Source organism: Falco biarmicus, chromosome 7, assembly GCF_023638135.1.
Source record: "Falco biarmicus isolate bFalBia1 chromosome 7, bFalBia1.pri, whole genome shotgun sequence".
NCBI lineage: Eukaryota > Metazoa > Chordata > Aves > Falconiformes > Falconidae > Falco > Falco biarmicus.
The window spans coordinates 39,312,531-39,340,126 of NC_079294.1; the positions used below are offsets into that span (position 1 = coordinate 39,312,531).

General features: G+C 44.5%; 1 protein-coding gene across 5 annotated transcripts in view; it reads left to right on the forward strand.

Annotated features, from left to right (window-relative positions):
* The window catches only part of FBXO34 (F-box protein 34), a 40,317-nt gene extending 15,075 nt beyond the window's left edge, over positions 1 to 25,242 (forward strand). For 3 of the 5 annotated variants that reach the window (XM_056346510.1, XM_056346509.1, XM_056346511.1), the window contains 2 exons: positions 13,500 to 13,699; positions 22,473 to 25,242. In XM_056346510.1, the coding sequence (XP_056202485.1) occupies positions 13,623 to 13,699; positions 22,473 to 24,657 (2,262 nt within the window). In that variant the 5' untranslated portion in view covers positions 13,500 to 13,622 and the 3' untranslated portion in view covers positions 24,658 to 25,242. The other 2 variants (XM_056346512.1, XM_056346513.1) reach the window with 2 other exon arrangements.
* Positions 25,243 to 27,596: the final 2,354 nt, after the last annotated feature.

Sequence of the window (27,596 nt, forward strand, 5' to 3'; positions counted from 1 at the left end):
CTAATGCACATCTCAAAAGCAAACAAGGGGAATGCAGGTTACGGCTGACCAAGCATACTTCAGTATGAAAATTCCCCTTTTGGACAGAGGGAGGGGCTGATCATGTCTTCTATGACAGATGAGCTTCTCCTTACCATAGATAAGCAGACATCTTGCAGGTATCCTATACCTTTTAAAAAGGTGGTGTTCTGGGGTGGGGAAACTTGTTCTCTGGTTTCAGAGCTTTGAAAGGGCACTTTTTTGTTTTAGTGTTAAAGAACTCCTCAGTGGTCTTGTAAGCCCACTGAGAACACTTCAGCTTGCTTAATGTTGTTCAAACAGTTTAATTGGTTTTCCAAAGCTTTTATTTTATCCATAACATTGGAAGGTGAAAGGGGAACTCTGCATCTGCATTATGGTCACATTTTCCTATATCCTATTAGCAGATTCCAAGATTGTTTAATGTGATCTCCACCCATTTCATTTGGCTGCAACCTTTGCTCCCATGAAAACAAGGCTGATTGTTCTGAATTGCTGTGTGTATGTGCTTTGGCACGGCATGAAGGTACCTATAATAACACAACCATTGTCTGGAAAAAAAAGCAGTTTGCAGTAATAAGTACAAATAAAAGGGTGCAGTACTGGGGCAAGACAAATAATGGTCGTTTTCCCACCCATTACGTACAGCAGATTCTCGACATGGTCACCCCTCAGCATGACAGGGATGTGGGCTTTAGCATAGTATGTGAATATTGGGAATAAGGGACTGAAATATTTGCATGTTGTTCCAAGTTTCTTTCCTGGACGCGGTTCCATTGCTCATATCTACGGATGGGGAGACTGAATGACTTTTGCACAATGCGGTATTTTATTTGCATGCTGTGAGCAGTTTAACAAGTGTGTGTGCTAAATGAAGCATTCCCACTTTCAGTTAGCAGCTGACGCACCCTTAAAATAAAAAAAAAAAGTGCCTTTAGGTTGAACAGTGGGGTTTTGAGGGGTGACATTGTGCTGTGTGTTTGAGGAAATGGTTGGTTGTGCCAAGCCTGAATGTTAACTTGAAATGCTGTGGGATTCAGCAAACAACCAACTAAAACTCCTTCGTGCTGAAGTAATTTTTGCTCATCTCTGCACTTTGTGGAATAAAAGCTGTTATAGCGCACGATCTGGCAGTAACGTAATTGTTTTAAATGTTCGGTGTCACAGGAATAGAGGATATTTAACCAAAACTGGCATTTCTTACAGCAGTTTGGTTGCCTCCCAGGACAGGAAGCTGTAGAGTGTTAAAAAAGAGGCATGGAAGGAGTTTTAACAATCCTCTCTAAATCAGGATGCTTGAATTCAGTGCCTGGCCTTGAGCTGAAAGGACTGGAAGCTCTGCAAGATTCAGTGATTCATGCTGCGCTGCAGCTAACAAGAAGATAATGGTGATGGACTATCAAGAAGGCAGCCTTGCTGAAAAGAGAGGCTTTGTGATACGGTAAAGGGGAAGGAAGTCTGGAGAATTTAGAAAAGGAACAGATGTTTTTGGAGGTGGGGAAAAACTTAACTATCCATGTAGCTGGCTCTCACAGAGGAGCCAGCAGAAGGAACTTGATACCAAACAAAAGTAGGCACACCCAATATTTAGCACAGGGATCCTGGAAAGCTGCTTTTCAGTGCTGCAGCGCTTCCCTGTTTGACAAATACCTTGTATGACGACATATTGCAGAGGCAGAAGTAAATAATTTAAGCACCTGTGAGTGTGTGCAGAGGTGTGTGTAAAAAGAGTTTGGAGGTATTTGGTTCTCCTCTTGAACAGCAATGAAAAAAAAAATATATTAGTGGATATATGAAATGTTACTCAAAGCAGGAAGCAGAGAAGTGATGCCGTTCCCTGAGAAGGAAATAACAGCAGAAGATGCATTAAAAAAGCTGAGAGGCTGCTTGTAGGGTGTGTTTGTGAACTGGGATGATGGGAAGTGTGATAAAATAGATTGCTGATCTTGTGTATCGAAGTCCAGGTGGCAATGATTTTTCAAGTTGTTGAAACTTGCATTCAAAAAAACCCCTGTTTTGCACTTACTAATAGGTTAATGTACTGTAATTGACTGTGAAATAAACCTGGGGGAATTTTCGTGTCTGTATGTGATGCACAGCCTCTTTGCTGTCTACTTGGCAACTGTACCTTCAGATAATTAAAAGCTGTTTTTTAAATCCACTCTTCTTTCAGCTCTTAGGTTTTTGCATCTTGCTGCTTCTGAGAGCTGTCAGTCACTCTTCTGGCTAAGGTTTAAAAACCAAGATAATGTGGTTTCAGGAAAGGAAAACTGCGGGTGAATCTTTCTATTTAAAAAAAGCCCCTAAACATCAACCAAAACACAAAACTAGGTGAATGTGTGAGGCTTTTTAACACGCACATCACTGCTGCATTTCTATAAATAATTTAACTTTTCCAGTCTGGTGTGGAAAACTAAGTTCACTTTGACTTCCTAAGATCTCATGCCCCTTGCCCCTCTAAAATCAATTACCAAACTTCCATGGCTGCCTTTGCTTAGGAAGCAGTTGTAGTTACCCAGAAATTACAGGAGTTGTTCAGCACAGGGATCCTCTGGTTTCAGCGCATAGTTTCATCGCTCTGTAGTGTTTTGAGAGGCCGAAGGGTGGGATGCAGCTACAATGACTTTCCAGATTCCTAACAGTGTGAGGGACTGTTTTTAATAGTGATGATAAAAACAGCTATTCCCAGTTGGAGGTTAGTCAGTGGTACAATTATCAGAGCTATGAAATAGTGCAGGGATGGCTCAGAATGGAAAAACTAAGGCTTAAAATGTATTTTCTTGAGGGAGCTGTTTGAAACTTTCCTGCACGCTCATAGAAAATTAGTAAGAGATGTTAAACGGTGAGAGATCAAGCTGATGGGGCTTGGTGATTACTTCGGCAATTTAGTTTTGGGGCTAACAAACTTAAGCTGGCTTTTGGGAGAGGGATTTGGTAGCAATTTGATGAAAGCCAGCATGGTGAGTAGGAGCTCTGGAGCTGGCATGTTTGATTTGTAAGGTTATGGTCTTCTGCTGTATGGTGCGCTCACACCAGCTGCTCCGCTGGGGAGCCTAAAAATGTGCTGAGTATTTTCACAGTCAAGTAATAATCCCCACCTTAAAATCTGGTTTGCTTAAACCATCCTTTTTAAAACACAGTTGTGGGTACCTTATTTTCTGCTTAGTTTCTTGGTGATTTGTTGGTTCTCATTCAAATTTTCTCCATTTTGTCCAAGAGGAGGAAACCTTGAAAAGAGAATATTGATTGTTACTGGTGGGGAGCAGTGGGAAATACAGAGTTAGATAGCAGTATGTATATTTCTCCTTTTCTGTCTCGCTTATAAAACTGTCTGTGCATTAATAAGTCTAAGCGTCTTGTGAAACAAGCCCAAATCTGATGTTTTCAGGTGAACTTTTAGAAGAGTTCTAAAAGGATCATTAACCTGGAAAGAATTGCACCAGAATTATTTCTGGTGTCCTGTTGTAGGTCTGTGCTACTGAATTCTGAAGATGAAACATGAAAAGGGAAAGATAGGCAGCAAAAGTTCACAGTTAACAAGGCACTTGAGGGTGCAGAAGCTATCCTTTCCTGAAATTTAGCTGTTATTTTGAGATCTTTCTTTTCTTCTTTAAAGAAGAATGAATTACAGCAGAATTTGTGCTATGCTTGGATTTTCTGAAAATTTAATCATGTTAGTTGCTAGGCATATCAACTACAAAGCTCTGAAAATAAAAACCTATTTTTTACTTCAAGTAACTCTTGAGTTATTAATGGAAAAAGAAATCTTTAAAAATGTAGCCAAAAAAAGATTAAAGATCCACGGAATTGGTAGGTTTCAAAATTAGCTTAGATTTTAAAGAGTCTTTTGAAAAAACATGCAAAAAGATACTGTATTTTATGTTGGTCTACACTGCAGTTTATTGGCCAAAAACCCAGGTTTATCTGTAGCTGAGTTATTTCAGCAGAAGATGTTCTGTGTATGTTCTTCTAAAAATTTGTGTAAAACCAAACAGATACTTTGGCTGGGAAAGAGTTTTAGTGTGCATTCTTGCCTGCCTTCTGTCTTCATCTTAAGCTATTTAGCTGTGGCTTGTGTCAGAGTGTTCAGAATCCGTTCTGGTCTCTTTGAGCAGGTTCTGTGGTTTGCAGGCTGCAAAGCAGTCTAGTGGTGAGAAACATCCTCCACATCCAGATGCTGTTTCCTGGAACATTCACCTGCATTTTTGTGGCCCCAGCTCTGCTCACCAATGCTTCCTCCCTGTATCTGCTCCCGCTGAGCTGTACGTGCTTGGATGAGCTCTGCTGTGTGATGGCTGGGAGTACCTACTTTTATGTGATGGATAACTAGAGAGTCTGCTTTGCTTACAGGATTGTGCCAAGTGCTGTTGTGAGTCCCACCTGCATTGCTGTGTTATTCCTTCTGTCACTGGTTTGGATTACACCTCTGTTTTGCTGGCTTTGACAGCCTGCTGTCCCGTTTCCTTGCCATGTCATGGGTATGACTTTATACTGCAAGCCTGGAGCTGTTGGAGAGACACTAGCGCAGTGCATGATGGTAGGCAAAAACCATGCTGCTGGATTGAAATGATGGGGCCTCATCCTGCCTGTAGTGAGCAAGTGACTCTGGCACTGTGGCCAATTAATCCTCTAATGAAGAGTGAAGATCGGCAGCCTTTGATGTGCAGTCCAGTTGAAGATGTGTGATTCTTGTGTGTCGTGTCAGTTAAACAGCGCCAACATTAATGGCATAGTCAGGATAACTTTATTTAGGTTTTGTGAAAAGTTGTGTGGTGAGTTATCCTTGGCCAACAGCCGAATGCCCACCCAGCTGCTTGGTCACTCCCCCTCCTCATCAGCACCAGGGAAATAGGTTTAGAGAGTTTAAAGCTCCAGATAAAATCAGGGAGATTACTGTTGTGGACAAAACAAGAGAAACAATTTATTGCCAGTTAAACCTGATTTGAGTAGAGAAAAACAAAGATAAACATTAAACCAACTCCTTTCCTCTTGCATTTCACTGCAGGGGAATACCTGCTCTGCCACAGAGCACCTCCTCCCTATCCTTCTCTGACCTTGGTGGGCTTTTTCCCCTTCCTGTTGAGTATTTTTGCCCCTTCTTAAATATGTTTTTGCAGTGGTTGCTTGGCTGATGGGCTCAACTGTGTGCTGGGGTGGGTCCCGGTGGAGCCAGCTGGAAAGGGCCTGGGGCAGCCCTGACCTCCTCCTGCAGAGGCTGTGTTGGAACCTGACACTAATTAGTGATCTTTTTGGTCTTAGATTGTAGCCTGTTCTTTGGGGGTTTTGTTTGGTTTTAGAAGATACCACTGGAAAGACCAGTGAATCCAAAGCTTGTTGAGAAGGTATTGGGTAGTGGTGTGTCTTGTTTGTTTGCAGGTGGGTGGGTTGGTTTTAGATGAATGATCTATAATCTTAATGAATCTGTTTGTTGGAAGTTTTCTGTCCTCAGCAGATGTAATGATGCACTTTTTTCATAGAACGTTTTATAACAATAGTTTAAACTTCCTTTTACATGAATTCTGTCCTGAAGTTGGGTATAATACTTACTGTAACTTCTCCTGAGTTTGTAGAGCAGAATATGCTGACCTATAAGTTTGAAATGTTGGAATTCAGCATTTTTACATTATGCTTGCAAGGGGAGTTTTCTGTGAAAGCATGGCATTGGGGCATCAGTGTCCTAGTTTAAACAAAAATCTGAAAGGATTTAAGATTTCATGACAAATCATGAGGCATTGGTTCAAAAACTCATGGAAGATGCTAGTATGTGAAAACAAGGTTGATTCAAGAGTGTGATAGAAAAAAATTGGGCATTTTGGATTTCAGAAATACTTGCAACTAATGGCACAGTTACTTCCAAAAGGTTTGGGGTTTGAGTATTGTTACACTTAATGTAGTGTTTGTGTTGCTGAGCAAGACTTTTGTTTGTTGAATTCTGTTTTGGAGACCCTTAGGAAAAATTTGGATGCTTCAGAGATGCCTGGTGAATCTTGTAACATCTCAGCTCGGCAATGGATTGGTAGAATGAATCCATGTGGACAAAATTATGTCATTTTGCTTTGAGTTTTTTTTTGTTGTTGTTAGATGTTTTTGTTTGGTGTTTTTGTCTTAGGGGAGAAGTGTTGTTTTTTGGTGTTTCATTTTATGCCTGTGTCTTGGTGAGAAAATGTCCACAGTGGTGTAGGACAGAAAAATCCACAATGTGACTTTGGTTATAGGGTAAGATTCCACAGAATTAAACAAAAATGAATTATCCCTTGTTCTGCTAAACTATTGAGGGTAGGACCTGTGATCAGGGTATATGGAGTAGTCTCTGTGAAAGAAGAACTATCAGTCCAAAGGCTGTTTCAAACCAGTTAGAGCCATATAAACCAGTTAAAGCCATGTTTAATTCAGGCAATTAAGTATCAAAGCTGATGAATTTAGTGTTTAACATGGTCATCTTCTCTGGGATTTTCCTGACTAGCAAAGTTCTAAAGAAGGAACTGTATTTATTTACGGGATACTTAGCTGTAGGTTTGGTCTTTCACTTTAGAAGCCATTTACTACCCCACAGAGATATGCACAATTATTGCTGTACATGGTGTGCCCTGGTGCAGGGGGACTTCTTGCCTATATAGTGGCATGTATGAGATTTTTGGTTTCCTGCTGACATTTATTTTGTTGGTATAGGCCAGTAAAATGGCCAGTCCTGTGCTGGAGTACAGAGACTCAAAGATTCGCTTGTAATCAGAGAAGTATTGCAAATGGGTTGATTTTCACTGTGTTGTAAGAGCTGCCACAAAACAGGCAAAGGAAACTTTAAGAATTAGAGTGGTTTGTTATGCTGTGCTGCTGGATCACTAACAAATTTATGGGCAAACTAGTGAGTAATTACTGTCAGGCAGGCCATGTGATGGTCAATTTATTAGATGTTGCAGCAAAAACTAATCTACCAAATGTGTGCCAAAATGAGTCAAGTGGACTTCTCCAGCCAGGATCCCTAACATCCACAGGCAAAACAGGGTGATGAAATTATTGTTGACAAAGCTAATCTGCCACGTCAGTGTTGTAATAATCATCAGGATCATCTTTAGAGAGCTAATGTTGTGTTCTTGAAAAAGATAGGATGATTCTTCGTGCTGGTTTTAACTGGCTTTCTCTAGAATGGGTCAGGTTGGCTTTATTGGCATTCAGGCTGATCTCTTTCAGGTAGGCTGTTGGTGTTTCTGTCTCTGGTGTTTGTCCTAAAACTGCCTTTATTGTCAATTGTGCATTTTGCAGTCATTTCTACTGTTATTTGCACATACAGGAGCAATCTAGCGAGATCTCAGCCTTAAAAAACGAGGGCACAATGTCTCCAGAGCTCTGGGAGTGCTTCTTTACTATTTTTGGAACCAGCTCTATTACTTCTATTAATAGGGAGGCTTCTGGAAGCTTTCTCCTTCCCCTTGCCCCAAGGAAGCAGCCTTTCAGCCGAGCTTTCATTAATTCAGAATCTGCATGGCAAAACAAATCTAGTTTTACACACTAAATAATTCAGACATAGCTCATGGATCACGTGGCCTCGAATGCGCAGCATTAGTGTCTTCACCCATGCCCTGTAACCGGAGGATGCAGTAGCCATAGCCCTGCTCTGGGGTGGTTAGCTAGCCCCTGTTTATCATTCGGGGCACACAACAGGTTGTGTGGTGACGAGTGCCAGAGTAGGTGGTAGCTTTCTAGAAAGCAGAGTAGTGTGTGATCTGGGTGTGTCACCAGCACTGCAGCAGCATTGGCAAGTAAGGGATTTACTGTTTTTATTTTCCTCTTGGATCAAGCAGAACAAATCTAATGAGCTGGTTCTTAACTTCTTCCCAATTGAGCAATGGATGATGTCCTTACCCAGATTGTGCAAGACATCTGAAACCTTTCAGGAATAGTTGAACAAGAGAAACACTTGTAATATTTTTTTCCCAATATTAAAATGCAGGGTTAACAAGGTGCAGCAGAGCTTATCTTTATTTTATTTTTACTTTTGTTGGGAGAGGGGATGACTTAGTCGTCACCTAGAGGACAGAACGCATGAGAGCTACAAATTTGAAGCCTTTCATTTGTTGACACGATCTTGGAAGCAAGACAGGTTCTCCCTGTAGTGCTTCATTAGAATAAGCATTTCATATGCTTACTGGTACAGCAAGTAGCGCTGTTTGACAGAAGTGAAGAGTCAAATACTGCCTTGGAGCCCTACATGCTCATTTCCCTGCTTCTGAAACAGTCTGTTTTGCACACTGTGCTTTGTGAACTGTTCCTTTCCACTGACTTGAAAGAAGCCGAAACCCACTTTGTAGCAGAGACCGTTCCTGGTGTGATTCAAGTCAGCTGAGTCCAGTCTGAGTTGCTGGGAACATGGTCCTGCTGGGCTTTGCTAGTGCCTGCCGGGTCCAGGGGTAAGTGGGTTCAGGAAGCTGACCTCTTGTGGGTTAATTTTCTCCTAGTTCAGCTCCTTGAGCTACTTCAGGTGAGAAATCAGATGGGAACCAGTGCTGATAAAGGGGAAGAAGGTGTGAGAGGGGTGAGACCCTGGCATGACAGGAATTAGAGTGACTGAAAGAGTTGTGGGGCTGCACAGTGTTTCGGAGCGTCCATGTGCTGCTCCCTGCTGACATGGATGCCCAAGTTCAAATTTATGTGGGAATCTTCAGACTTCAGTTAAATAACTGCTCTTCTGGTGTTAACAAGGGTCCAGAGTATGGATGGGCGCTTGGTGGAGCTTTGAGAAGGGCTGGAGTGAATTCGGTGGGGAAATGAGCCGAGGGCAATAGTAATGAGGTCCTGCTGCTTGGCCAGCTCTGATTCCTGGTGCCTAGAAGTGGTATGAGTAGGCTTTGGGGTATAAGTGGACACAGGAACATCCCACCTTGTGGACCCCCTGTGGCAGCTTTATTCCTTTTAGATAACATTAGATCTATGCAAATTTACACTTTTTTCCCATCAGACAGTGGGGAAGCTGAGCACACAAGGTTTCAGAAGGCCAGCAATGTCTATGGTGGCTCCCATAGCCTCCTGCTGCAGGTGAAAAAGCCAAACTGCAGTTCACCAGGAGTGGAAGAATCTCATCTGATAGTAGTTAATAATCTTTGCACCTCTTAATGCTTGTGGGTTGGATACAGTGCTTTACTAATTACCTAGCTTCATGTGAGGGTTTGTTGGCAGTTGCGGGTAGATGGGAACACAAATGTGAGGTCACTCTGAAACTCCTTTTAGTTAAAACATGCTTGTTTCCTCTTGTGTTGCGTAAGACTTTCTATTAAATAAAGTAGTAAAACCTAGCTGGTAAACTTAGTGTTAAAAGGTGGTTCTTTAAGGTGTTTGAAATGGGTAGATATTGCATGAAGAACCCTAGAAAGAGAGGGTTGTGTTCCTCTAGGTGTCTAAGAGTGCAGTATGAGGAGCTGGTGTATCACTGCACTGTCCAGCCTAGTCTGGGAGCTGCTGCAGATCGCTGGTTGTTACCACAAACTGTGAATGTTGGGACTAGGGAGAGCTTTCTGCAAAAGCCTCTTGCTCAGGAGAGTGATACTCTTGGAGGTGTCCCAGGGTGGGGTTGGGGGATGGGGTGGTTTGGGGAGGGAAGGAAGGCTGAAAGGTTGGCTATGCTGGGAAATGGCAGAATTGCATGTCTGGTGAAATAAATACTTTGAGACAAGTACCATGTAACAACCTAAACTTGAGCTGAGTGGTGGGGGAATGGATGTGCAACCCTGCTCTTGCAAGAAAACAAAACCCCACACTGATGTCTCTTATCATAAGGCCTCAGCACTGGCTGCTCTTTTTTAAATGTTTTTTAAGGAGTGCTTGTCCCCTCATAATGACAGTTCTTTGTTCTGAGTTTTCCTCTGAAATACTTGCCATTGCTTTCTTCTGCATCCTGAGTGTGCTGATGCTCTTTGCCCAGCTGATCCAGTGCAATGGCCCAGCAGAGCATCCTAAAGCTAGCCCTGCATGGAGGTGGGGTGGTCAAATGTGGTTTTACCAGCAGTAAAACTGCTCAGAACCAGTCCCAAGGCCATGCCCTCCTTCCTAGAAAGCAAATTTTCTAAAAGGATGGGCCCATCCTTCGAGCTTGTTGTTTACCAGTTATTATGGCTACTGTTTAAAACGCTTGCTCTTGCAGTGGAGCTTCAGCTACCAGAGTATCAAAAGCTGTAGTGTATTGCCGCACAGATGAAGAGACAGTGACACCCCTGCCCCCATCCATGCTGGCTGAGTTAATACATTTGTTTTCCTAAACTGCAGCAGTGTTCAAAACTGATAAGACAGGGAGTTCTGTGGGACCATTCAGCGACCTGCTGTCCATTGCTGAGAGGACGTGATGCTTAACTGCTGCCAAAATCTGAGTCCTTCCCACATCTTATGCATAAAGGCATATGTTTGGAGGTGGTTTCAGAAAGGGATAACAACACGATTAGGTTTTTAACTTCCTCTTGTTTTGTTTCTCTGTGCATCTGTATTTCAGTTTTCAGGCTGTGTCCAACTCTATGCAAAACTAGCAAATCAACTGAGGCACCTACTGATAAGGATCAGCCTTGGTAAAGAAACACACTGTGGTAGTTAAAGGGCAGTAAGTATCTGTGCTAGCTTGGATGGTGATTTTTTCTTTTTTTTTTTTTTTAATTCACAAGTACAGCTTTTTACTACTTACACAGTAGGAATTTGTCAGTAGCTTGCTGGCATTAATAGTCTTTCAGCTCTTTTCTATAGCCCAGCAGCTAGAAGAGCGGGGGGGGGGAAAGCATGCTTTGTATGGAGCTGTGTTTAGATCTGTGCTGCAGTGCCTGTCTGAACTTGTCTGTTTTGTCAGCTTGTGCTTCCCTCTAGTAGGTGCTAGTCCCCTCTTAAACGCATGACATCCCACCATGCGATGCCAGTGCTAGGATCGGGGTTGTAGCTGTCCCTGACCTGAACCAGTTTGATGGTTTTGCTTCTCAAGCTCTTTACTGCAAACAAGATATCTTTTGGTTTCAATTTTTTGTTTGGCACTTTTATCATTTACTTCTCAATTGATCTGCAAAAAATTAGGACTAGGACAAAACATCAGGAATAAGGGGGAGTTTTGGCTGTTGAAAAAGTGACTGGCATTCTTGAAATGATATGGTTACACTTATTTGGGTGTGGATATAATCATGTTTCTGTGATATAGTTCCTGCTGAGTCTGAAATGCTAGTGTCAGTAAAGCCAGAAGCAAAGCCAGACAAAAGCTTGGATAAAAGTCAGAATTTCAGTGCCTCTTACTGATGGTTCATGGGAAAGTAATGATTTTCTGTTTAACTTTTGATTTTCATAAAGCACTAGGCATATGCTTTATTTCTCTGTGAATTGCTGTTTGTGGATATATATTTTGCAGCCCACAAAACATCAGAAATGGCTGGTGTTTTATGCCTAGTTTTCCCTCCTGCAGGCAGGGCCTCCTTGTAGGCTCTGGGTAGTCCAGTGAAGATGGTGTTTAACTACAAAGCTTCAATTTCTGCCGCTGTTAACCGTGGCAGCCTAACTCCTTGTCTTTCTGAATTTGTGGAGTAGAGGGCATGCTCTCATCCCCCCACTCTGCCGGTGCAGTGCCTCGCTCGTCTTCATCCAACATGTTTCTTTGCCTTGTGTAGAGCTCAGCAGAGATTTTTTTTTCATGAAGACTTGAATGTGTTTATATAATACTTTATAGACTACTTTAGGCTCCTGCTTACTCAAATGTAGGCAAATGATTGACCTGTCATTCACACTCACTAGAGGAATTGCTATGGCAGGCATCAAGTCAGATGGCTCTAAACCAGCTTCTGTTTTCCCTGCTTGGAAAGTCATCCTTCGTCACTTTCTTGGCGAGTGTGGCTACCCAGTTGGAGCGGGCTTTATGTCATGTTTAATACGTGTCAGTGTTAGCAGAGGTAGCATGGACTGAATGGAAAACAAAGTGCATCAGTGTCAAGGTGATTCCCCCAAATACCCAAACAGTCTCATTCAGTAACTCCTGAGGAGGTAACAGACCACCAACAGTGTGATGCTCAGGTCTTAGATTGTGTTTACCTGGTGCACTTGGGAGGGCAGCCTGAAGACTTCGCCCTTTCCCCCCCCCCCCCCCCCCCCAAAAAAAAAGGGGGGGGACGACACGGGACACCAAAAGTGCCAAAAAGGGAAAATGTCCTGATCACAGACTTAACAGTTAATAAATAGCCTACCAGATGACTCATCAAAAAGCCAGGTCTAGGGAATGGGCAAGTTATGGCCCTGACAGGAACCAGGGGAACCTGACACAGGAACAGGGTGGGCTTTCCAGGCCAGGAGGGGTTAGTGGCAGTGCAGAGCTGTAAAACCACACTGGTCAAGCACCAATTACTTATCTTATACACTGAGCTGTGCATATGTAGGTGCTTTTCTGTGTGGAAGTTTTTTCTTTGGCAGGTGTTGCGGAAGGGGTGATGTGAGAGGCTCCATCTCTGCGAGAGCTTGGCTGCCAGCAAGCACAAACCTCCGAACCTCTGGCGAGTGCCTCTGCCAGGCTGCGCTATGGAAATGCCACTGTAGGAATAGGGCAGCGGTAGGAGCACTGGGCGGAGCTGCTGGAAAGGAAAGAACAACCTGCTGTGCTAAATCACAAATCCCCTGGGGACACAGCTCTATAGTTAGCGTCTTCCAACGGCATTTGTTTATTGCAGCATCACTGTGCGTGGTCCTCTAGAGAGGAAGCAGACAATCTTTAAAACAATTGTTGGCAATTCAGGCTTGAGTATTTGAGTTTTTCCAGAGCTCTTTTGCTGTGTCACTCTTTCCTTTTATGTTCCAACTTGAAGGTTGTTTTTTTTTCACCATCAAAGTACACGAAGGCGCCATTAAGTACATCAAGTGTCTACTCCAAGGACAAGGTGTAGAAGGCTGCAACCTAGTGCGAATGAGAGATAGTGCAGAACAGTTTTGTTCTGGTGAAATCTGTGGTCTTATCTGTGTGTGATGCAAAGACCGGGCAGCTTTCACAAGGCTTGGAGGCTGCATAGTGTCATGTTTTGTCCTTTATGTAATCACCCACATTATTTTGATTAAAATGCTAACGTTGACTCCTGGCAGCATCAAATCTTACTGCTAGCAGCGATTACCCTCCAAAGCTTGATGCAGTGCTAATCAGAAAGATCTTGTGCGTCCTGTTTGCATGGAACTCGGAACACAGCGTGTTCCATGGGAGGTGCCAAGGTAGTGCTGCAGTCATATATAAGGTGAAGGAAGCATTGTATGTGCAGACAGGCTGTTGGGGGGTGTGTTAGTTTGTATTTTAATGGTGTTCAGAAACTCGTGCTGCGATAATGGCATAATGGTGTTAAGTTCTTTTATATTGTTATATATATCTTTTGTATGTATGTGTCTGCATATATGAGTTCATGTATTTTTCTTTTTCTTGGGAAAGAATCCTTGTCCTGACCATCTGTGCTTCAGTTGCTGCTGTACTGGAACGTGATCTTACTTACCGGTTGTTTGTTCAGTTTCTAGGTGGCAGAGACACGGTGAAGCTCTGTGTGGGGCAAGGAAAGCTGATGGGGAAGCCTTGCGTGTAACCCAGGATGGACTGGCTGTGACGGTGTGCCTTAGCTGGAGAGGTAGTTACGATGAAGAGTTCCTGCAGAGCTGGCCTCCACAGGGAACCGCTAAATTCCACATCTTCCACTTTCCATCAAGTCAAACGGTATGAACAGACTGGCTGGCTTGCCCATGGTTAAGTATTTAGCACTGATAACAGCCTTCTCCTTACTTTCCTATTGTCTTGAGTGTCATTCAAATGTTTGGTCTAAATTCTTACTTGCGAATAGTGTTTTATTGTAATCTTGTAATGGCTTAAAAGTAGAAACATTCTTTAGCATTTTTAATTGATAATGACAACTGTAGAGTCACTACAGCTGGTGCTGTACTTGGAGAAATCTTTGGGGTTTTTAGCAACAATTGTAAATTAGTTTGGGAGCATGGTTTTGTAGTAAAAATTGAAGAATGGCTTGTCATAGTAGGCTTTAAAACATACAGTCAGCTTAAAGCAAGTGGAAATACTGGCAGTCATTGTTGCGGTTTGTCTTACTATGGAGTAATTAAATTAGTTTAGGCTCAGATATGGTATTGCCCACTCTCCTGTGTGTCGTCTTAATAAGAAATGCATGATTGATTTCAAACACTTCTGCTTGTGACAATTAAGTGAACGCCTCTCACTGTGTCTCATTATAGGAACACCGTACAGAACAACTTGTCCTTATGCAAATGCAAGAACAAGCCAGTTTGTTTGAGTTCAAACTACTTGAAAATACATGTTTCTCTCTTTTTTTTTTTTTTTTTTTTTCTTTTTCTGAAACCAAGACTCTTAAACTTCCTCAGTCTGGAGGAAGAGAGCCAGCTTTCTGGTTTCCAAAAGCTGTGTGGGTTTAAAGCAAAATTTAACCTTTGTTCTTTGTGGTTGTGTAGACAGCATATGCTTGCTATGTTAGTTTCATGGTAATTTAGTGCTGGAAGAGACTTCCTGGGTCACCCAGCTCCTTGCTTTCCCAAGCAGTATCTCATAATCCCTTTTGTAAACTTGGTCCACCCTAAAAACAGTTATGTCTTTTCTTCTCTCCTCCCATAGATTAAGCCGTTACCGAAGATGTGTGATTAGGAACCTTCTTTTGATTTGCAGAAGTGCAACATTTGTGCCAGCTTATATACTCATTTGAGCTAGTGTGTTTTTTTATTAACTTTTGTCTAAGGACTGCTTCTTTTTTTCAGTGGTTTACTACTTTTGCTGTATTCTATAAAATATGGTTGTATAGCCTCATCTGTGGTTTTGCTGTGCTAAATGACCCAGGTGTTACCTAGTAGCTTCTTGAATAAGAAAGTGTGTGTGTTCTTGTTCTCAGTGTGGATGTATCACTTTTGAGTGGTGTCAAAAAGTGTATGTCGTGTTCCAGGGCACAATCTGGCAGGAGGGCTTTTCACTGCTGCCTTGAAAGTATCACAGAATCTCCTCTGCTTACCTCTGTTTCACGGATATGTCTGTGGTAGCCAATGCACCTTTCTTAGTTACCTCCAAAACTTCTTGGTGTTCAGCTTGCTGGTGCATCACCATCTGTATTTCAAAACTTGCTTCAGTTTCTGTTACTTGATGTTTTGTGCCTCTGCATTTTTGGAAATGCCTTCATTTCTGTGAGTGCACCTATAGTATTTGTGCTGAGGTAATTCCTAACAAAATCGGATGTTCCCAAGGCTGATTTTAGAGGCATGTCTTTGGTTTCCAGGCTGGTATTTTCTTATTCAGCATCACCTGGCGCCGTCTGCTGCTAAGCCAGCTCCTTTGTCTGTTTTCCCTTCCTCTGCCAATCTGTCTTAGCCAGTAAATCTCCTTGTGCCTTCTGAAGTCCATGTGAGGAAGATGTAGTACATTTGTCTAAAAAGATTACTTTTTTGAGAACCTTCAGGTTAGTCTGGCTTTTTGAACTATTTCCTCTTCCCCCTTTTTCCCTGTGTCACCTTAATCCTCTTTGCTTGCAAAGCACCTTTATATTGAAATCAGACTGCCAGGCCCAGAGAGGCTGTGATCTCTTTCTCCCTTGCAGTGCCACTTCCGATGTGCCACATTTTATTAACTCAAATTTTTGCCTTTCAAGAGGTTTATAAACCTTGCTTCTAGGCCTGCAGTTTATGAGCCTGTCTATTTTGGATTCTAAAGCTGACATGAGCCAGTCCTCACAATTTTCATGAAGCTTTGTAATCCTCCCCCTCACACCAATGGTTTTGTTCAAATTAGCCCCTGGGCTTTTGCCTTCAAGATCACTGTTCCCACCCCTCTTTAAAAATCATGCAAAGTTGAATTTGGTGTCTTGTGCTGTACCTAGAGTACTCTTAATCTCTGCCCTGACCTTGTTTGCAGCCCTCTTTCTCTCTCTGTCCTTTCCCACAAACTGAAGAACAGTTTACCATCTTTGTTTTGAAATCTTTTTGCTGTGTCTTAACACTGCACCGGTTCTCTTGTTTATTCCAAGGCTTCTTGATCGCTTAAGATACAGGTTTCTAAGTGATGTGACCTGGTGACTCAAAACCTGTGTCTGCTTCTTGTATCCTTCCTGAAGGAGGAATGTATTCAGGTGGTTTCTTGTGTTCTTGGGATGTGTTGTTAATAATGAAACCAGCTTTTTGACTCCTGGAAAATGCTTGCTGGGTTGTGCTGTCTGCAGTGAAATCCTTTGCACTGCAAGGCAGCTGACTTCATGATCCAGTTCCTTTCGGTCTTGAGTTTCAAAAGAACAACCTGATGACTTGCCTTCAATCTACTTTTGCTTATTCTCTCTTTTGAACTTTGAATTAAATAATAAAGATAGTGTGGTCCAAGGTTAATTGCTACAACCTCTCATGTGTTCTCATTATGTATGCACAAAAATGAGGACTAAATAGCATCACTCTTGTGGTTCATTAACTGCTTGAAGAAATTTGTTGTGCCGTGATATTAAGAAAGGTCTAGGCCCTCTTGCAGTCAATAAATTAGAAACCAGATGTTAAGAAAGAACATTTCCAGAAGGAAACATGTCACTTATCTGTGCTGCTCTGGGCAGTTGTATAAAACCACCACTTCTTTTCTTACCATGCTTCTGTGATTTCTTCTCACCTTAGCCTGTTCCACCACAGGCATGTGTGCTATCCTATCATCGGAGCTACGTGTTTCTGGAGCATCTTATAATCTTGAATACCAAATCTTTCAGTTTATTTTGTTCCCTTCCGCTTTGTCATCCCTGTGTCATCTGTAGTACAGTTGGAAAGCGGGGAGCATGGGTTTGAGCTTCCTCAGGCTCAACAAAGAATTGCTTCTATGTCACTCGCTTCATGCTAAGTGCTTTTGTATAAAAGACTGGCAAAGCAATGGCACTTGTGTAGAATTTAGAAGGTAGCTGAGGCTGCTGTGCTTTATGCTGAAGGGCATATGTGTGTGTGTTTACTTTAAAATGTGTTTAAAACTTACTAATGGGTGGGATCCCTCAGACTAGAGTAGTCTGTGTGTTGGGCTCGGGTGTGCAATCTCACCTTAAACCTCTACTTGGTGAAGAAGATGGATTTTATACGCGATAAATTTTTTAGCTGCTCCTGTGTGCAGTTGTATTTGGATGTTGTCAACACCAAAGTCAGGCCATTTGAATGCCTGGTGTGGGTGAACAAGCAGTGGGGGATGCAATAAGAGTTAGACACCTACTTTGCATTTAGCACCTCGGCTCTTCTGGGCCAGCTCTGCCCCACATGTTCAGCTTGCTCCTTTTTCTCCCCAGGCTCGCTGTTCAAGTGGAGAGCGCCGCTTCAGCAGTCCGATAACTTCTGTTTACCTTCAAAGCCCACGAAAATCCTCGCTTGATCTCTGATGCAGGAGGTGGTTTTGCAGGTGCTAGGAGGTGGGTCAGGAGCGGTTGCTTTAATATGAAGTTACTGCTGCAAGGGAGTGGGTTTTCTAGAAATTGGATGCCTCCGCAGCTGCTGAAGGCAAACCCGCCCCTGATCTGGAGCATCGTGCTTCCCAACCTGCTTTTCCCCAAGCTTGGACACTTGCCACATGCCAGAACAAGCTCCACTGAGTAGCAGAGTGTCTTCCATCCCGGCTGCTCTGGCTGGGATTTTCCCGCCCCGGCAGGATCCGTGGAATGCCTTTGGAGCAGCTCTGTCTGCTTTGCCTTGCCCTGGCAGTGCGAAGGGGATGGAAATGGTGCTGGAGACTGAGCCCAAAGGACCCACCAAGTTCTTCCAGAAATAACAAGGGGTTGACCATAGCTTAACTTGCATTCAGTACTCAGTCCTTCATAATTGTCAGTGTCCTTTAGAGAGGAGCAAAGCTCTATAGACAGAGAAATGGGATGCCAGGGAAGAGAAATGCCTTGCCAGAGGTTTGCTTGCTGTGGGTTTTATTGTAGTTAGGTTTTTTCTTTCTTTTTTTTTTGTTTTTGGCTCCTGCCTTGTGTTGGTATGTCCTGAGGGTTTTTTCAGAGTTGTAGTTGGCACTGCATGTGCAGTCAACAATGCTAGGAACTTTTGTCAACTGGGGTTAAGTGTTTACAAAAAGAAATCCACAGGAAACTTTGGGGTTTTGACTGAAATTTTCACCTTAAAACCTTCCGGTGCTTTGCCCAGAAAACTTGCAGTGTGATTATGTTGTTTGAGCAGATCGCACGTTGTTGTTGTTCTTGCTGGCCAGAGGAAATCTGTTGGCTTCGTGGGGCATTGTGAGAGTCCCTGACCCAGGTGCAGTGAGGGGCAGTTGGGCTCTCTGGATCTCAGAAAGGAGCAGTGAAAACTGAGCCTTTTCTACCAGTTTTACCTCCAACTTTGGAGCTGCCGTTAGAGCAAATATATTACTTTTTCAGGCTGCTGTGGTTTAGAAGATACGTAAAAAAGGATGCAGAAAGATTCTGACCAGCTTGGTGTGGCAGCTTATGGGTTTTCCCTTCAGTAGAGAGAGGAGGGGTGCGTGCGTGCCTGGGCATGTATAAAGGCATATATTTCCATATCAATCCGTTGTAGTAACTAACGTGATAAAACTGTAGTGGAAACAAGCTGTAGTTACAACCTGTAAAAACAGCAGTGTCATTCCACAAGTGTAAGTATCCTGTTTTTCAGATGCAGCTGATGAGAAATAGAAAAACTGGCCCTTTTATTTCATCATCCTAAGGATGGAATAACAGTATAAAGACAGCAGAGCTAGTTGTTTCAGTGCTGATCGTTCCTGGCAGAATTATCAGCAGTTCAAAATGGCACGTTTAGGATTGAAAAACCTTTTATGCTTACTCCATGAATTTCTGAAGAGTAATCTCTCAAAATGAAATTGGAAAGCTTGATGACTTAAAGGGTGGAGGGGAACAAACAGAATTATTCTGGAATTAAGTATCATAGGGAATTGTCAGTGAGTTCACCTTTTAACAGCTACTTTTTGTGTGTTTAAATATTTAAAAACTTAACTTCAGCTGCCGCAATTCTCTGCTTGCCAGCACTGAAATGTTGTAGAAAAAAGGTATTCTGTGGGTGAGGGCTGGGCTCTGGTTCATCTTCAAAGAAACTTCTGCTGGGAAGCCTTGTTCTAATTCTGGGAGCTAGAAATGAAATGTGCTGCTGCTGTGTGAGGAAGAAGCTCTGTTTGCCTCAGAGTTTGTTGTTCTTAATGCTCACCACAAAGGGTGTGGGAGTGGGGGCTTGTATTTTCCAAGTGACACCTTCAGGTAAGGTTTGTTACTAACTCTTCTAAAATGGAAGTTAAGTTCTCTTCCCCACTGCCTGAAAACTGGGAGGCAGATGGCACTGTGTGATTCAGCTGGTCAGGTGGAGTTAGCAGTACTCTTTATAGCTGTCTGGAGTTATTAAATGAAGGTTTTCTTTAAATCTGGATCCATTAAAACAGTGCAATGAACTGAATGCTGAATTCAAATGAGGCAATTATTCTGGCAGTAAAACTTCTGACTAAGGCATAATTTTGTTATGTAAATTATAACTTTTCAACCTTAAATGGTATTGTTGGCTGAGCCAGGGACTAACTGAAACACAGGAGGAAATATAACCTTAAATGAGAAATCTGTAATAGGTGAGGCATAACTCTGCCCTTTTGTCTTTTTCCATAGACCAGAAATAGCTGGGAGCAGCTGAACCAACTTTGCTGGCTAAACGTGTCCTCTAAGCATGTTGGGGTAACCAGTTTGGTCCTGTTTTCATTCGTATAAAACCTGGTCTCACGTTCGTTTTGCATCTTCTCTTAATGAAGGGTGTTGAACCGATTGTCCTGCTCGATTCCTGAAAACTGCTTGAAGAAAGCCTTTTAAAAACACGTTCAGCTCATCTTTCTAACACCCTGGCATGAAAACTCATGAATTGAATTTGATCTTCTGTTTCTAGCTCATGAGACTGAACATGCGGAGTCGTGTATTTAATTGTATTCACCTCTTCTCCCCAGGGTACGGTGGTGGGCAGCCATCAGAGCTTTTCTTTCTCTAGTCTGAAAAACCCAGCTCCAAAATGCCCTTCTGGGTGGAGAATGCAGGGCCGCAGGCACCGTTCTCTGCAGCGGCTTGCTGCAGTGGTTCACCTGCTGCTCTGGCCCGAGCACATCGGTGGCCTGACCCTGCTTAGCTGTAAAGTGCAACCGAAATGAGGCAGACCCTATGGAAAACGAAGCTGGAACAAACTACAGCAGCACTGATTCCCCATTCTCCCTTTTCATCTATTTCAGCACCCTGAAGTTCTATTTTTATCAGATTATTTCAGTTTTTAGCATCCAACTGAGAAGGCAAACAAAACAACTCGGTTGCGTTTTGCAGAGGAGACTGAATTGGGAGGTGACCCAATTCCAACAAGAGCTGGAAGTGGCATGCAGAAGGCATGGGGAGAGATCTAACCCAGGGACTAGATCGGGGTATCTGCAGTAATGAGGACTCACATCGTCACAGGCTGTAGGTGAACTGCAGATGGTTTTGGCACTGGTTGCAAGAGTGAGGTAATGATCTTCCTATGCAATTGGGAGGGGAGAGAACATAACGGCATCCCTTTCCAGTGTCTGCCTCCTGGCCTTCAAAGCGCACTGCATGGACCAGAGGGGTCCCCTAGGTTTTATGCACGCTCCTAGGAAGGTGAACCAAGCCCTTCCTCTTGATGTACCTCGCCAAATCCTCTACCAGCACTTGTCACCCATCCCCTCACTTCTTATCGCTAGGGCCAGGAGGAGGAAGCAAAACCTCAGGGGTAAGCAGTGGTTAAGCAGCATGGCCGCTTCTGGTGCAGAAGAGGTGCAGGTGGTGCCTGGCTGAGTTGTTGCCCTTGTGTGCTTGCGTGTGTTGTGTTAGCAGCTGGAAGTGGAGCATCTTGCTTTCAGAGCCTTCCCTTGGCCAGCTGCGGTGCTCTCTGGCTCAGCTCTCCGTTCTGCCAGCCGTTACTGTGGACAGTCTGCAGCCCTGGCTATCCTGTGGGGCAGGGCTGCCCAGAAGGTCCCTGAGCTGTGCTCCAGGTTGCTCCTACGGCATGTCCATGTGTGTTCTAGGTCAGTGTCTGCTGTTAAGACTTCCCTCTTACAGCCATCCTGTGCGCTCTGGAGGGTCTGTTCGAGGGGTGGGTGTGCTGGGTTCCTTGCTCCTTGTGTGCTGACCCCATGGGTACCCTGTGTGTAGCATCACTGAGGGAGTCTTGAGGTAGGTGTGTGTCCCAGCTGCACCGTGGCATGGCAGGGAGAGCCCAGCTGGACTTTGGCTGTGTCTGTCTGATACAAACCTATTATGTGTGCGAACTGCAGGTGTTAAACTATAAATTTGACCCACTTTTTAGACATTATAGCTTGAGTTTTTTGATTAAAAGCTGTTTTTAGGCTAGAAACGCAATACTAAAGCAGTTGTTTTGGTGGTGGCTGTCAAGGGAAACATACTCTCTGTCTGTGTCCGTATCAGCTTGTGGTAAATGTGGCATTGAGCCTGCTGTTCTCAAACTAGCAAGCGTGGATTATCCGTGTTTCAAAAAGTCCTTTTTGAACCTTTCAACAATTCAATTTGAACCTGTAACAATTCAAAGATTACCATGGAAACATAATCTATAGTTAGTTCTGTAATATGCTTATGTGATACTCCTGGGAGAAGAGGCTGAAGTCTCCTGATAATTGCATCCCATGTGGCAGTGCCCTGGGCTTTTGTGGTTTTGAGCTTTGAATTGAAGATTAGTGCGAAGGTGTAACTGAAAGGAGGAGTCGAGTGCCTGGGACTGTTGCAGCAGTGGTGCTGCTGCTGTAATGTCAGCAGCATCCAAGTGTCTCCTTTACAGCTCTTAAACTTCTAACCATAAAACCACATCCTTGAAAGTGGTTCTCTTCAGCTGTATGTGCTGCTTCTGTCACTTTTTTTGGAGGGCCATGTGATATATATAGCATAAGAACCCTTATGGGAAAGCACACCAGATTTGCCTTTGTTGATACACTAAAGGATAGGTTTAATCTTGGGTGGTATTAGGGAATCGGATATCTGCTGGGATCTCTGATGAATATAATTACACTCACTAATTTTCCTTTTCAGCTTTAACTGTACTGTATCTACTGAAAAGAACATATCTATCTATATATCTGGTAGCTAATGTCAAGATAAACCCTTTGACCCACGTGTACCTTACAGCTGGATTAAATGAACGGACAGAAGGATAGCTCTGACTCTAGAGTCTGCACAACACATATAAGTTAAACGTTGGCATTTCTCCTTGCAATTCCCTGGAAACAGATTTCTGTAACAGGAAGATCTCTGCTGTCCATAAGATCATGATCCTGTTACAAGGAGTTCTCCAAGGGCAGGTGCTGCATCCTTGGTTGCTGCTTTTCCTTTCTCATGTGTCCCTGTTGAGGTGTGGGCTGCTTGACATGGAGTGGGAGGTATGCTGGTGCCTGCTCCGGGCTACCTTCTCTAATTCCAGGCAGGCATATTTTGCAGCTATAACTTCTTCCTTTTCTCTTTTCCTAGGGTTTCTGGTATGCACTTAAAGCCATATCTGAAGTTACAGAAGAAAGAGCGATCTCCAGAAATAAGCCAGGATTCTCTGAGAGGCTCACCTGTGAGCCATCAGAGACCAGCACAAGAAGAAAAATATACCAACTGCACCAAACTGAGCGTTTTCCCAAAACCCTCCTTTGTGACTCCATCTCAAAAGCTTCTGGGGATTATTTATCCAAATACTATGTGCAATATGAATGGGAAAGGCCCAGCGGATGGTCCAAGTGCAAGGGAAAAGAAGAATGCCCTCTCTGCAACCATCCACCAGGGAGAAGAAGAAGGACCGCTGGATGTCTGGGCTGTAGTGAAACCTGGCAATACGAAGGAGAAGATTGCGTTCTTTGCAGCCCAGCAATGCAGCAACAACAACCGGCTAGGCTCTGTGAAAATCAAAAGCACGTGGGATATTGACGGAAGAACAGCTAAACGCAGGAAAAAATCAGTAGATCTTAAAAAAGCCAAAATTCAGCTGGAAAGAATGAGGGAGGCAAATGCCAGGTGCTCCCAGCCAGAGCCTTTCGCCTGCGGCATCGAGCACTGTTCGGTGCATTACGTGAATGACAGCGGTGAGGGTGTGTTCCCGGGCCGGTCCCTCTCGGTGATAGAGATGGTAGCCTTTCTGGAGCAACGAGCAAGTGCTTTATTGGTAGACTGTGCTAAAACCTGCACGCCTGCTTCCGCTACGAGGCTGAGCGCTCAGCCTAAAGGTGCGCTTCCCAGCTCAGACCTTTTCTCCTCTGCCGGGGCCTGCGAGGTCCATGTGGAGAGGGGACCTTGCAGCAATAGCGAGCAGCAGCAGAGCGAGCCTGTGCGTGTGCTGGACATGGTGGCCAAGCTGGAGTCAGAGTGCCTGAGGCAGCAGAGCGAGAGGGAGGCTGGGAGCCTCTCGCGGAACAACAGCTTCCGCAGAAATGTCGGGAGGGTGCTCCTGGCGAGCGGCACCCAGCCCGAGGGCGAGGTGGGGAAGGTCTCCTCGGGGGTCCTGGCTCAGGGGGTTGGCTTGGAGGAGGCAGGGGTAGCAGAAGCTGGGTATGGAGGGTGTTGTGGTCCTCTGGGTGACACAGAGTTGTGGGATGGTGCTGCCTCTGCTCAGCAGCCTTTTCCTTCTGGGCTGGATACTCAGATGGGGAATGTGAATTCGGGACTTGCTCATACAGCATTGGCTGTAGCTGCTGGCAGGAGTGATTCTGAAACGCGGATCGAGCCTCCCAGACCCCTGCTGTCTGTGTGTCCAGCTGCTGCCAGGTTGCCGCCGGATTCCTTGCGGAGCAAGAACGCGACTCTTGATTGCATAGCGAAAGAGCCTGTAATTTTCCCAAAGCAAAGTCTGCATCCTGCTAGGAAGGAGCCCTTATGCATCAGTATATCGGTCACCAAGACTGAGAAGGGATGCAGGAAAGAGAAGCTCTCCAACTCCAGTGCTAGTGAAGATCCGCTCCCAGGGAGGCTGTTCTTCCTCCAGGCTGACCAGCCTGCTGCTCATGAGCAACAGCCACTACGGGAAAGTACCCAAGAAAAGCCAGGAGAAGTAGTCCAAAATGAGGATGAGGATGCCTTGGCATCTGACAGGTCGTGTGTCAGAAGCGGTGTCCCTACAGAGCCATCTGCCCTTCCTGTTCCTCCGACAGAAGGGGCTTTGCAAGTACTTGATGCTTCCTGCTTAAAAAGGCAGGTTTCGCATGACTTTCTGGAGACCAGGTTTAAAATCCAGCAGCTGTTGGAGCCTCAGCAGTATATGGCCTTCTTGCCTCACCACATCATAGTGAAGATCTTTGGATTGCTTCCTACTAGGAGTCTGGTTGCCCTCAAATGCACTTGCTACTACTTCAAATTCATCATTGAATACTACAACATCAGGCCAGCAGACTCCCGCTGGGTCCGTGATTCCCGCTACAGAGAGGACCCTTGCAAGCAGTGCAAGAAGAAGTACGTGAAAGGGGACGTATCTCTGTGCCGGTGGCATCCCAAACCATACTGCCAGGCTTTACCCTATGGGCCCGGGTACTGGATGTGCTGTCACCGGTCTCAGAAGGGCATCCCGGGCTGTAAGTTGGGTCTTCATGACAATCATTGGGTTCCTGCCTGCCACAGCTTTAACCGTGCTATTCATAAGAAAACCAGAGGAGCGGGAGCTGAAGTGGAAGAGGAGTATTAGTGCACATACACTTTCCTGCGAGATTGTTTGGGGTAGGAGGAGATTCTCATGCCTTGTGCTGTTTACAGTGTATATAATTGTTGTGTGTTTTTTCACAGGGCTATGAAACTGCACATACTTAAACACAAGAGCCTTTACCTTTTAGATTAAAGATAGCTTTTAGTCCATCTATGTAAATAACACTATAAAAACTAATTGTACATACAGAGTCTACAGCTGGCTGAACAATGTAATCACTACAATGCAGCTATGATAGTGTTGCGGCTATAGTTGTGTGTGGTTTTAAGTGTCTTGTTTCAAAATCTGTATATCCTGTATAATATATGAATGTTTCTGAGAAGAAACTCTAAATAGGTAAAGGTCAACTTGTTTAAAGAATCTGCAGACAACTTAACTGGACAACCCTAAAGTTAGACTAGAACAGGTCCATTATAGTAGTGTGGCAGTGGATTTAAAAAAAAAAAAAAAAAGAGGAATATTATTGTATAGTCAGAGTATAAAAAGTTCTTGTCTACCTTACCCGTGCTCTGTTTCTTTTGTTGTTTGTGTTTTTTTTTTTACATAAATAAAATGTGCATTCCTAGATCTGCCTTACCAGATTTTCTCTTGTAAGACTTTTGCCCCACAATAAAAATAATGTAAAACGTGGCAGAAACTTGGTACTGTGAAGTAGTTTGGACATGCTTCCTGTAGAAAACTAGTCATCCTCCTAAAAAAGAAACAAAAAATACCCCAAAACTTAATATTACTTGAACAACTCCCTGCTGTAACATTCACAAGTTCCAGCTTTTCCTTTCCGTCCCATCGGCTGTGTGTGCAGCAGAGGCTCCTGTTGTTGGGAGGGCTGGTGCTAGGTCTGTAAAACTTGCAAAAAGGGGGGCACTCTGCTTTGAGTCCTGCTCCTCAGCTCTTGCACCAGCCCCTTACTGGGCCCTGGATGCTCGAGGATGTAGTGAGTCCAGCAGGAGGGAAGTGGAGTTGCCTTGGCTCAGCGGTGTGCTGGAAGCTTTGCTGTCTGCTGTACGCTGAACTTTTCCCTTGCAAGAGGAGGGGTCCTTGCAGTGCTTTGCCCTGCTCTGCTACAGCCTCTGTCGTCTTATGTCTGAGGTGCGAGTTGGTGCTTTTGGAGGAGAGTTGTGAACGTTTGCATCCGAAGAGCAGGTGAACAGTAATTCCTTGAACTCTGCACGGGAGCTGAGAGTGGCATCTACTTGAGTATTTCCTCAAACGCGTTCCCCGCTGGCAGTCCTGTGTTCTGGGCTCTGCTACAGCCTTCCTTGCTACAGCTCACTGCCTGTGGGGATGAAGAGTTTGGAAGCCTGGGAATGTACCCTGGACAGCCCGGCAGCAGCGTTTGGTTCCTGGGTGCGGAGTAGTGGAGCAGCAGCTGTTCAAGCAGCAAGTGGCACTTGTGCCTTTGCCTCGCCCCAGTCCCTTCTCTCCCCGCGCTTCGTGCCGTTGCTGTTTCTCTGCCCCTTCTCAGGACCAGGATGGACACCGAGCGATCATTGCTGCAGCTGGGGCAGACAAAAACCTCTGACCTGGTGCAAGAAGAGCTGGTGCCCCCTTCCCATGGGGCTCACCCGGGCTCCTCCTGCCCTGCGAACCCCAGGGGAGCACCTGGCAGAGGGCAAAGGGCTCTCCACGGGAGCAGCATCAGGAGGGGGGGCCGTGCACGCAGCGCAGGGGTGTGGGGGGGTGAGGAAAGCTGCGGCTGTGGTGGCCAGGCTGAGCCCCCCGGCTCCCTCCCTTTTGTTTGCCTAAAACTGGTGGGATCGCGTGGAGTGCCTGGCACTTTGGAGTGGGAGAACAGGAGGGAGGAGAGGGTGGAGGATAAAAGGTGGAAGCATCTGCCTTTTATTCTCTCTGTTAACAGTGAAAGAAAGAAAACGGAGCCCTTCCAGCATGAAGTGCGGGTTGGGTGAGCCCAGGATGCTCACGGTAGATTTAAAGAGTATGTTTGGTTTTTTGCTAGTCCCTGCTTTACCTGGTGCCTGCCAGGCTGCGCGTCCCGCACCCCTCCCCGGTGCCGCTCAGCCACCTCTGCAGTGCAGCAGACATTATGGCAACCAGGAGGAATGAAATTAGAAATCTAAGAGAAGGGTGCGGCTGCCTTGTAATCAGCTGGGAAGAGGGAGAGGAAAAGCAGGATCCCTCGTTAATTTGTGACTTCATTCTCTTTAATGGGGTGCAGGCTTCACCCAAGCTTCGATCCGCTTCATCAGCCGCACTGGGATGAGCTGCAAAACAACTTTCTGGCAGGAGTCGTCTTGCCAAAGCTGTCACCATCCAAGGCCTTCAGCTTAATTTCAATTAAGGAAGAGGGGAAAGAAACTGCTTTCCTGCCCCCCACCCAAGACTCTGGAAAACTTGAGATAACCCATGCCAGGCTGACAGCAGCGAGGAAAGTCCCTGTGAGGCTGAAATAGAAGCAGCAGAGGAAAATATTTTGTAACTAGATAAGGGGGCTGTGAGGTCATTTTCTTTGGAACAGGGTGTGAGATTTTGGTCACCTTTGTTGAACAAGGGGAAAAATGAGAATAAAATAATAACATTGGGCTATTTTGTTCCTTGAAGCAGTTAAATACTGAGGACAATTTGATCTCTACCTTATCCCATGCCTGCCCTCCCCCCACACTGGCTGAGGAGCATGGGCTGTTTTATACATCATTAATTATGTAGTTTGCAGGAACTATCCCTGTTGCCCAGCATTGCTGCTACAGAATTGTTTTACAGAACCAAGTTTTGCATCCTGAAGTGGGTTGGTTCTGAATGTAGCCATGCTGAGCTGCCTGCAGGCTTTTTCCCCCTCTAAAAAGCAGTAAAGTACAGATTTCTGTTTCCTGAAGGGCCAGTTCAGAGAGAACCTAAGGTCCAACGAACGTTTTTTTTTCTAAGAGGCAAATAACAAAAAAAAAAAAAAAAAAAAAAAAAGTCTA